Below are 11,682 nucleotides of genomic sequence, written 5' to 3' on the forward strand. Positions count from 1 at the left end.
CCCCAGTCCACTCTGCCCTACTCCTACGCAAAACATTCTGCCCCACTCCAATCTGCCCCAGGCCAATATGCCTCACGCCAATGCAAAATGGCCAACCCCACTCCAATCCACTCTACTCCAATCCAACCCACCACACCTCAGTCTAATACACCCCACTTAATCCTAATTCACCCCACTCCAATACACCACGATCTACCCCACTCCAATCCAGCCGACACCAATCCACCTTATTACACCTCAATCCAGCCAAATGCAATCTACTACACCCACCCCAATCAATCCACCTCACCCCAGTCTACCCCAATCCATCACAATCCATCCCATTCCAACCCAATCCACCCTATTCCAGTCCAATCCAATCCACCCCACCCCACTCCACCCTACCCCACTCTTGTCCAATCCACCCTAGGCCAGTCCAATCCACCCCACACAATCTAACCCACTCCAACCCACCCTAGTCCAATCCACCCCACTCCAATACAGCCCACCCCACTCCAATCCAACCCAAACCACTCCACTCCAAACCATTCCAATCCGATCCATCCCACTCCAATCCAATTCACAGCAACCCAATGTACCCCAACCCCATCCAATCCCATTGCAATCCAATCCACCCCACTCCAGTGCACCCCACCTTGCTCTAGTATGCTCCACTCCTGTTCACCTCACTACACTACACTCCAATCCATCCCGCTCGAATCCAATCCACTTTAATCCACCCTACTCCAGTCCGAAACAGTCCACCTTTATCCACCCCACTCCAAACCACCTTATCCACCCCACTCAAATCAAATGCAACCTACTCTAATCCAATTCGCCCGCTCCAGTTCACCCGAGCCCAATTCATCCCACGCCAATCCAATCCAATCCAATCCTCCCCACTGTAATCCACCCCACACAATCCAGTTCGCCCACTTCAATCCACACACTTCCTTCTAGTCAAATCCACCTCAATGCACTCACTCAAATCCAGTCCAGTCCACTCCTTTCCAATCCACCCTAATCCAATTCCACTCTAATCAGATTCACCCCACTCCCAAAAAATCCACCCACCCCAAAAAAAAACACTCCAATCTAACCCACCTGATTTCAATCCACATCTCAATCTAACCCACTGTACCTCAATCAAATCCACCTCAATCCAGTCCACCTTAATCCAATGAAATCCACCTTGATCCAGTTCACACCAATACAATCCACCCATTCAAATCCACCCCACTCCATTCCAATCCACCACACCCCACTCCAATCCACTTCACAATTCTCCAAGCCACCCCACCTCAATTTAATCCACCCAACTCCAATCCACCCCACTCCAACCCACCTCATTCCACTCAGCCCACCCCAATCCACCCCATCTCAATCCATCCACTCCAGTCCAATCCACCCACTCCACCCCATCTAATATGCCCCACCCCACTCCAATCCACCCCACTCCTATCCACCCCACCCCATTCCAATCCAATCCACCCCACTTTGGGACAATCTTATCCACCCTACTCCACTGCAAACCACCCCACTTCAATCCAGTCCTCCCCATCCAGTCCACCCAATCCAATCCACCCCACTCTGCCCTAATCTAATGCATCCCACTCTACTCTTATCCAATTCAATTCACCCCACTACCTCAATCCACTCCAACCTACTCCACCCTATTCCACTCCACTTCATGACACTGCACTCTATAACACTCTGCCAATGAACTCTACTTACCTTTACTCAACTCTACAACACTCTACTCTGCCTACTCCACTCTACAACACTCTACTCCAACAAATCCACTCTCTGATACTCCCCCAGACCACTATACAACACTCCACACCACTAACTTTTACCCATGCTGAACAGAAGTCACACTGGAGTACTACATTGCAAAAACACATTGCGAAAGTCAATAGCTACAGTATAGGTGAAACTTATTGGCTTTGCCAATGCTTGCTTATTTAAGTGCCTTCATTCACCCACCCTCACTGGTAAAGCCAGCAGTCCTCACTTTGCTACATTTCCCATAAGCAAAGTCTGGCAGGAAAATAAGCTATAAGGGCATGAATGAAGCAACATGCAGCAATAACCTAGGTGAACACATTGGTCTCTTTTCTCACTCTTAGTGACACAAGACTGACATGGGATAGAAAGAGAAAGACATGCTCAATGCCTCCAAAAACAGAGTTGTAGAGAGCCTTGCTACTCAATGCTCCGGGTCTTAAATAGGGTGATTGTTAGGATGGAGAATGGTCCACTGCAAGGCTCTGAACAGAGTGTGCCTCAGCCTTGAAGTCCGCATAGCAAGTTGTAGTGCTTTGACCCTCATCTAAGCCCATATGAACATCATGTATGTGCACTGTAAGTTTTTTGTGAAGTGGAATGAGACCTATAATGGGGGCTGTAGTTGGAGTGGCACACCAACCCCCCCCCCGTTCTCATGTGAGTGACTACTTTCATCACCTCGGGCTGTAGAGGACTAACAGTGGTGACATTAAAATGATAATAATGCAGGGCAGGCCTTGTTCCTGTTCCCTGCTTGAGGAGAGAGGCCACTGAGTGTCAACGCATTTGAAATTGTTCTGTCATTCTCCCTATAATTATGTACTTCACCCATCCATAAGAGGAAGGGATGTTGTGTTGCATTTCCTTTGCTCGTATAGCCACTCTGGGGTCCATTTTGTTACAGGCATACTCTGTATGGTACCTAAGCTGGAGGATTGGAGGGAAAGCCCAGAGAGCAAATGTATGTTGTAGAAATTCCTCCCAGAACATTCCACGGATCTCTTCTAGTAGGTCAGAGGGGTGTTGATGGAATTAAGAGGGTTCCTTTGACACGAGAGAGTTCCCCATGCCTGCTCCTGACCCATTGATTCCTGGGAGAGGCTAGCCTCCAAAATGTTAAATGGTAAAGCACTGAGTTGCCTCCCTTTTCTTTGTGCGCTTGCTTTGGGTTGCTTTTATAAAGATACTCACAGTTCCGCCCTGCCTTCTTGCTTAGACCTGTCAGTAAGATCATGGCTCGATCAATCTGTGTAAAGTTCACAAAAAGACAGATCTGCATAGAACAGGTCAACAAACTAAACAGCTGCAATACACAAGGACTGTCTACAACTTGAGTATAAAGATGAGGCAGAAACTCCCAGTCAGGGTGCTGGATTTCCTGGCCAGAAGCAGGGACCTCACAACAGTGGTGACTGGGAGATTTCTTTAAGATCTGGGATTGGGATGCTAACTATCAACTCCCTTCGTCAGTTTCGGGACCAGCAGCCTGGGGAAGACTCATTGAGTTTGCCTGAAGAGGCTGCCTGCATCCTTCTTCAAGGGAGAGATCTAACTGTTCAGGAAGGACACTGGAGGGGTACTTGCACAAAGAAAATGTCACTCAGTAGGAACAGAGACTATGAGGAACTTAGCCACAGTGAAGTGACACCAACACCATGATACATGACTCGACCCACTTTGGGAGCTTTAAGTGAGGTCACGATCTCAAGCACTGCAGTCTCAGGTGGCTTCATGAACAAAAATAGTAGATTTTAATTAATAAATGTTTGCATTTTGAATGGTCTTTTTTAGTCTTTGGGCTCTGATGAAATAGAATTTGCACTCACTAATTTGAGAGAGCTTAGTAAGATTGGCATTGGTGACCTAGCGATTACACACAAACTCGTGTGTAGCCTCTAGGAAACTTCTGGTTGTGGCTTGTGAGCTACGGTCTGCACAGAGACCTCTGCAGTGAGTATATTAGCTGAGTGAACTATCAATATCTCCCCACAAATATACTGGCCCGCAAAATGACACGTAGATATGTTCAGTAGGTCTAATGCCCACTTTTGTATCTCACTAAGACTTGGAACGAGTGACCTGAAACAGTATAATTTTTACAGTGCATACTGACCCACCAAACTTCTCAATTTATTTTAACCTGTAATGTACAATGCTTGTGTTTTTCCTGTTGTCTTTTTTGTTCTTTGACATTTTCTATTCTTTGCGTGACCCTCTTTTTAAAAACCGTTGGATTTATATACTCCCCACTGCCCTTGCTTTGTTTTTATTTCTTTTTTTCTTCATGTTCTTTTTCCGTTTCCACTCGAAATGTTTATTTTTTCTAGCCATCCTCATTATGTAGCATTTTATCTTTCTCGACATGTTGTACTTTGCTTTTTCTTCCTGTTTTCAAGTATATCTTTTAATTCGAGCTGCTTTATTTTCGTGCTGTTTCTTTTCAACACTCTTCTCCCCAATTTGGTATTTCTTCTTGGAGCAGCTCTTTAATTTTTCTCCTTATATGTTAATTTCTTTCTATATCAATTTCTGTCTGCTCCTCTCCTTTCCTCATAGCACTCCTCTTTTCTTTGTACATCGTATGTGCATGCTGCCTCCTTGCGTAATGCAGCAAGGTACATCAGAACAATTCCACCTCACTCGGCAAAGGACAGTGATCTTCCCATGTACTTGAGTTTTCTCTCACAAAAATCTCCCAAAAATGTACGAACTCCCCCCTAGACAAGTGTAGTGTGTGTGCAGAGTCACTGGGAGAGTAAGAATACAGTAAAGGTAAGTAAATTACCCCACCCCAGAGCCCAGAAAAGCAGGAGTAAAGTACTGCAAGTTTCCTTAGGACACACTACACCTCGTTTTTGGGATTTTGCAGCAGTCAACCAAGTCTGCAAAGAACAACTGCTGGATTATTGAACCTGAAGACCTGCAAAGAAAGGGGACCAAGTCCATAAGTCAAAAGAAGTTCCAGGAAGGACAGGAGCCCCTGCCAACCCAGAAGAGGTTACAAAAGAAGAGTATCCTGATAGTAAGACTGCAGAAATGCACCCTAGGAAGATGTCAACGGGTCCCTGCATGATGCAAAAGATGTCCCACGGTGTGAAGATCGTTGCAGATGAGATTTCGTGTTGGAAGGCACCAACAAGCCTTGGCTACTACAAAAGTGTGTTTTGCATCAAAATGGCGCAAGATGGACCCAGGAGGGACACGGGGGCCTCAACTCTGTGTGAGGAGGAAGAGGGGGCTCTCAGAACATTATTGAGCCCTCAGGATGCCAGCCAGCAACCCCAGGAACCGCTGGACCTGGGTTCCAAAGAGGTGCAATACGCAGTTGATGCAGCACAATAAAAGAAGGTCCCATGCCGCCGGAGAACAACTCAGCGAGTTGAGCATCGCAGGGTGGAGTGCTGGGGACCTGGGCCAGGCTGTGCACAAAGGAATTTTGCAAAGAGTGCACAGGGGCCTCAGGAGGTGAAGAAGACGCATTACACAGGGGTACCGTCACTCTCGGAGAAGGCAAGGTCTTACCTCCTCCAAATTGCGTCAGCAGGACCTTAGGACAGTCTATGTCAATGATGTCTACCCTCTGTGTCCTTAGGAGCACGCTCATCGCTGTTAGAGGAGTCCCAGGGTACCGGTCGTCGTCTTGGAAGGTGCCTGCTTGGAGCAGGGGAGTGACTCCGTCACTCCACTGGAGATTTCTTTGGTCTTTCTGGTGCAGGATGAAGACAGGGCGTGCACACTGTGGAAACTGTTGCAGTTGCTGACTCGGAGCTGAGGTTGCTGAAGAAAAGTGTCTCTTGTAGACACTTTGTTGCAGTTACATCATTTCTTGGAGCAGGCTGCAGTTGATCCGAGGTCAGAAGAATCTGAAGTTGTTGCAGTGGATTCCTGAAGGAAACTTGCAAGCAGAATCTGAAGAGTACCCACAGGAGAGTCCCTAAATAGCCTTGAGTGGGGGATTGGCTACCTTATCAGGGATGGACACATCAGGAGGGGTCTCTGATGTCACCTGCTGGCACTGGCCACTCAGAGCCCTCCAGAGTGCCCCACATCTTGCAAAGCAAGATGGCTGAAGTCTGGGACACACTGAAGGAGCTCTGGGCACCACCCCTGGGGTGGTGATGGACAGGGGAGTAGTCACTCCCCTTTCCTTTGTCCAGTTTCGTGCCAGAGCAGGGGAGAAGGGGTCCCTGAACCAGTGTAGGCTGGTTTATGCAAGGGGGCACCATTTGTGCCCTTCAAAGCATTTCCAGAGTCTGGGGGAGGCTACCCCTCCCCAGCCTGTAACACCCATTTCGAAAGGGGAAAGGGTGTATTACCCTGCTCTCAAATTAAATGCTTTGTTCTGCCTTCCTGGGACTGGGCTGCCCAGACCCCAGGACGGCAGAACCCTGTCTGTGAGGTGGCAGCAGCTGTAGCTGCAGTGCAAGCCTCAGAGAGCTGGTTTGGCAGTACTGGGGGTCCGTGGTGGAGCCCCCAGGATGCATGGAATTGGCTCCCCAATTCCGGATTTGGAATGGGGGGACAATTCCATGATCTTAGACATGTTACATGGCCATATTCGGAGTTACCATTATGAAGCTATTGACCTATATGTAGTGCACGCGTGCAATGGTGTCTCCGCACTCTCAAAGTCCGGGGAAATAGCCCTGAACTATGTGGGGGCACCTTTGCTAATGTAAGGGTGCCCTCACACTTAGTAACTTTGCACCTAACCTTCAGCAAGTGAAGTTTAGACATATAGGTGACTTATAAGTTACCTAAGCGCAGTACAAATGGCTGTGAAATAGTGTGTGCACTATTTCACGCAGGCTGCAATGGCAGTCCTGTGTAAGGGTTTGTCCGAGCTCCCTATGGGTGGCAAAAGAAATGCTGCATCCCATATGGATCTCCTGGAATGTAAATGCCCTGGGTACCTAGGTACCATATACTAGGGACTTATAAGGGGGCTCCAGTATGCCAAATGAAATTGGTAAATGAAGTCACTGGGCTACAGTGAAAAATGTTAAAGCAGAGAGAGCATAAGCACTGAGGTTCTGGTTAGCAGAGCCTCAGTGACACAGTTAGGCATTACACAGGCATACACATTAGGCCATAAACTATGAGCACTGGGGTCCTGGCTAGCAGGATCCCAGTGAGACAGGCAAAACATACTGACATATAGGTTTTTATCTATGAGCACTGGGGTCCTGGAGAGCAGGATCCCAGTGACACAGTAAAAACACACTGACACACACTCACAAACAGGCCAAAAGTGGGGGTAGCCATGCTAGAAAGAGGCTACTTTCTCACAACATTTAATTGGGCATTACAGGAACCGGCTAAGAATTGGTGTGATTAAGCAATACTCAGAACCCAAAAGGGATCATTCACAAACCAAATGCCATGGTACTTTTCATCTAAGTGGATTAGTTTAGTGGATTAGTTAGTTTTGTTGTTTTGTCTAGCACTGGATGGTTAACTGACAAGGGGATAAAAATGACAGGCAACTGTGTTACTGATATATTTTCCCACAAAAATTAAAGTCTACAAAAAGTAAAGTATTATAAATTACAGATCGATATATTCAGCTGACCCACACTAGAAGAATGAAGGAAATTGGAAATCAGCTGTGAAACTAAAACAAACACACCGCAAAACATAATTTCGAAATTTCTACTTGAAAATGGAACCTTGAAAGACTCACTTTCCCTGATTAGCTACTAAGGTTAAAGTGATGAAAGGCCCAGTATGCATGATGTCTGCATATATGCAAGACAGTATTTCAGGTTGTGCATGCAGACTCGGACCATGGAACCAACTGAAAAAGACAGAATAAACCTTAGCAGTTATCTTCAAGAACAGCTTGCACTCTTTTTAAAATTTATTGTGAGTACACTGGTTGCCCCAAGGTAGGTGGATTTTAGAGTTAGATGTTGAGGACACTAGGATTACCTGAGTACACTCCCCACTCACAACACCAGCTCTAAAGGCCCAGGTTTAGTGTGGCTGAAGACGTCGGCAATCTTCAAAATGCTCTTAGTGGGTGGGGTTGGCCCCCAGAAATTTTACACCATTGGTTAGAATGTGCCCAGGAGTCGTTCCCATCCACCCATGGGAGTAAAGACCTGGCTTTTTCTAAGCAACTAATACAGAATCACAATAACTACTGCACAAATGATGTGGCCTACAATGAAAGAAAAAGCATCTGATGATAAGGCGCCATGCGCAGCCACACACCAGAGCCGATTACAATTTAAGTAAGTAGGTAAGGACACATGCATAACTCTCATGCAATGCATTAAAAACTTGTAACGTAGACTAAATTCATAATACACACCTTCCAAACATACCAAACATAAAATTAAATAATATGCACATCATGAGTTCTCTGCCTCATTTCTCTCCATGCCACTATTCATTGAAACACGGCAAACAACATTAGAGTAAGAGTGTCATTTTGGTCATTACTCATGATGTTAAAACACTTCACTGATAGACCTCAGTGCTGTTTAGTCTCTTAGGGAGCAGCAACTGACTGTCCTCAAATCAACCCTAGCCCCTTATCAGCAGTACTAACCTCTTTAAAAACCCAAATGCTATACTGATGATGTTACTTAGAATGAAGATTGCACCTAGTTTGCACCTGGCCCCTTGCATAAAGTCAGTTTCTTCTTTTCTCGTGCAGGTTCCTTCTTCTTCATATTCTGAACTATTTGGGTTCATTGCTTTTCTCTTTTGTTTTGAGGTTTACAGAAGTAGATCCCCCATGACCTGTTGAAGCTAGTTGGTTAATACTTAAGAGCCAGTCACTTCCTTTGATGAATGATGGTAAATATTACTACTTTCAACTGTGATATTTTGCTGCAAATTCCCCACAATGTCCTTCTTAGTCGTTTTGACCAGTACTTGCTGACTCACTTTTCCCTTCTCCCACTTCCCCATGGCCTGAATTCCCAAAAGGGCTTTTGTTTGAACAGGTACTGCGTGGCCTAGGGGTTTCGCAAGTCTATTCCATATTTCCAGTCATGGATAATATGGAAGAGAGCATAAGACAAACTGAGAAGCATACTTATAAAAACAAACATGCCGAATTACAACCTAAAGGCCCGTGAAAACCTTGTCTAAGAAAAATAAGTGCCTAAGAACGATCACATTTCCTTTTCCGTTTCCCATCATTACCAATGTTCCTCATTTTGTTTTAAAGACAAAGGGCATTTTTCAGTTGAATATATTGTTACTTAATTTTGATAACATAACACATGTAATTTTATTATTACAAATTACTAGTGCTTTTTTTTGGTATCTGTCAAGTTGCAAAACAGAGGGAAGCAAAAGGGGTTATCATTTTAAAACTCTCAACGTCATTAGAAGTAACATTTTCCATGCATCTTAAAAAATCCTTTGTGAAAAAGTATTTTAAATTACATTTATGTGTACATTCTGCGGCATGTTTCTTCATCTGATAAATATTTAAACGCATAGCTTTTTTTTTATTACAACAGACAAGCGTTTAGTCAACAGAATTCCTTAATAGGTATGTTTTTATTGTCTGCATAGTGATACTGGTATAAAAAGTTGATGAATTTACTGACTTCTCATGGTGTTAATATGCTTTGTATACACTTTAATGAAAAAATCTTTCTGCGTGAAAAAGTTAATAATGTTTGAAAGGTGGGTTACAATCACTCATCCACTCCTGTGTTGAAGAACATTGTTGCTTTCAGATTGCTAGCTCTTTGTTCTTGTTGACTTTCCATTCTCTGTTTGATTCCCCCCCTTATACAAAAGTTTTCTAGGCAATTGGGCACAACAACAGGCTGCACAATCAACAGCCTCTGGGGCTGGGGCTAGTATACTCCACTCGCCTTTTATCATGTTAAAAAGGCATGCCGTTTGGTTGATGGTGTAGGACTTGCCATCTTCACCTTCTCTTGATACTACTCCACCGCAGACAAACACCTTATGCCCTGACAACTTGCAAACTGCGTGGCAAATATCCAGCTTTACTTGCCCCGGCATTAGGGGCACAGTCTTGGCAGTTTTTGTGGCCTGCACTTTCTGTAAGTTTATCTCTAGGCTCTGCTTGTGGCTCTGTACAGCCAGCACATTATCATCTAGGAATGAGAGAAGCGGGCGATGTTTGAACTGGATGGGGAAGGTCATGCACTGTACTACTTCATGGGTGGTTGTGTCAAAGCAGTCCACCACTCCCACACGGGAAATTGCCCCTTTTACAACACAGCGACCTGTCACAATATAAATGCACTTATCTTCCTTGGTAATGACCTCCACCCCATCCATAGGCACGCTCATCTTGCCAGCCAGTGACCAACTTTCCTTGCGGAGGTCATAGCGGTAGATGTTAGAAGTGTACTTGCGTGGGGCCACACTACCGCCCACTGTGTAGATAGCCCCTCCACATGTCACCATTGTGTGAAAGACCAGTTCCTGTGGAAGGTCTGGCAGCTTTGTCCAGGATCCGGTGTCGATGTCATAGCGCCAGGCTGCTCGGAGGCCAATGGTCTCCTCTGAGGCACCACCTGTCAAGTAGACATACTTGCCAAGTGAAGTGACGCCAAAGGCTGCAGCACGATAGGGCATGTCAGTCAGCTTCAACCAGGTGTCCTCACTCACCACATAGGCAAAGACGGCATTACTGAAGCGGCCATCAGTGCGCTGGCCACCCAAGACTAGCACACAATCTAGGAGGGCACCCTTGCGCTGCAGTAGCAGCATCCTACTCAGCCCCTGTGCTCCAGGCTCATGAGGTGCAAGAGGGGACGAGGACAATCCATTCCTCCTGCTGGCAAGCTCTTCCTGAATCCGTGCTAGAGCAGTGGGGCACTGTTTAGCCAGGATCTCATCGACCATTAGTGTACTGAGTGCTGGCTCCGAAACGGCGCTCAGCAGCACGTGGCCGAACATGCTCTCAAAAGCCTGGAGGCGCGCTTTATCCATTTCCTCGCCCTTCCCCGCCTCTGGTGGCCCTCTCGCCCACTGCGCAAGTGCCAGTAGCACCTGGTCCTCGCCGCTCACTCGCAGGTCCTGGTCGCGAAGCAGCCGCTCCAGCACCGGGCGTGACAAAGCACCCACTTGGGGGGCTGTCAGTGCGTAGAAGCCGTCGCGCAGGAGGCAGTAGGCGCGCTCGGCCACCTCCTCCAGCTGGTGGACCTCAGCCAGCGCCAGGTGGCGCAAGCAGTTGTCGCCGCGCAGGGACTGCTGCAGGAAGTCTCGGCAGTGAGAGCGCAGGCTCGACAGCGCGAAATACTGGGCTCCGCGCAGCAGGTACTCGACGTTGTGCTCGCCCAACAGAATCCGGCCCGTGTACATGAACTCAAGCAGCTGCTCCACCGCCTCAACGCTCATGCAGTCGGCGCTGATGGTGATGACAAAGGCGTCCTGGGGCTGCACGTCGTTTCCGCTCAGCTCCTGCTCCACTGAAGGGCTGACGGCGGCCAGCACCTCGCGGTGCGCGTGGAACACGTGGGTGCCCACCCGCACCTCCAGGTTGCAGCGCCGTCCGCGGCGGCGCTGGCAGTTAAGCTGCTGAGATAGCCGCTGGCTGTGCTGCTTGTCCGTGAACTCCATCCTCATGGCTGTGATGTACGGTGGATGGCCCCTTTTGGAACTCTGCTGTTGTTTTGAATTCCGTCCCTCCGCAGTGACATTGAAACTTAATGGCTGCGCCGCGAACCTTCGCCGGCAAAATGGAGGTGCGGAGTGCCTCAAAGTAGTAAAGTGACGCAATAGGCAGAACTGTGACTTCACAGTAGAACTTGACTTTGTCAGCGTACGTCATCAGGCTCATCTGAAGCATTCTTCCCGCCCTGTGTTTTCAAGAGCCCTTTCCTAGAGCTGGTAGCATCTCAATACCCCAACCTTAAATCTTAAGGGCTCTCCGTGACAGGGCAATGAAGAGACTCACCTAGGTTTCCA

At 47.1% G+C, this 11,682-nt stretch overlaps 1 protein-coding gene across 2 annotated transcripts; it reads right to left on the reverse strand.

The window, feature by feature from the left end:
- Positions 1-9,302: 9,302 nt before the first annotated feature.
- Positions 9,303-11,340, reverse strand: CCIN (calicin). 2 transcript variants are annotated; one of them, XM_069233787.1, is made up of 2 exons: positions 10,626-11,340; positions 9,303-10,574 (listed from the first exon to the last, which is right to left on the reverse strand). In XM_069233787.1, the coding sequence occupies exons 1-2, from the start codon at positions 11,338-11,340 to the stop codon at positions 9,475-9,477; spliced, it is 1,815 nt and encodes a 604-aa protein (XP_069089888.1). In that variant the 3' UTR covers positions 9,303-9,474. The 2 variants fall into 2 exon arrangements, with proteins under 2 accessions (XP_069089888.1, XP_069089879.1); XM_069233778.1 differs by having other exon boundaries at positions 9,303-10,486; positions 10,529-11,340.
- Positions 11,341-11,682: the final 342 nt, after the last annotated feature.

This window comes from Pleurodeles waltl, chromosome 1_2 (assembly GCF_031143425.1).
Source record: "Pleurodeles waltl isolate 20211129_DDA chromosome 1_2, aPleWal1.hap1.20221129, whole genome shotgun sequence".
Lineage (NCBI taxonomy): Eukaryota > Metazoa > Chordata > Amphibia > Caudata > Salamandridae > Pleurodeles > Pleurodeles waltl.

Excerpts from the sequence above, each read along its gene's own strand:
- CCIN (XM_069233778.1), bottom strand. The coding sequence starts at position 11,340 with ATGAGGATGGAGTTCACGGACAAGCAGCACAGCCAGCGGCTATCTCAG. Across the intron at positions 10,487-10,528 it reads AGGAGGAATGGATTGTCCTC|TAGGATGCTGCTACTGCAGC; the intron begins GTCCCCTCTTGC and ends ACAGGGGCTGAG.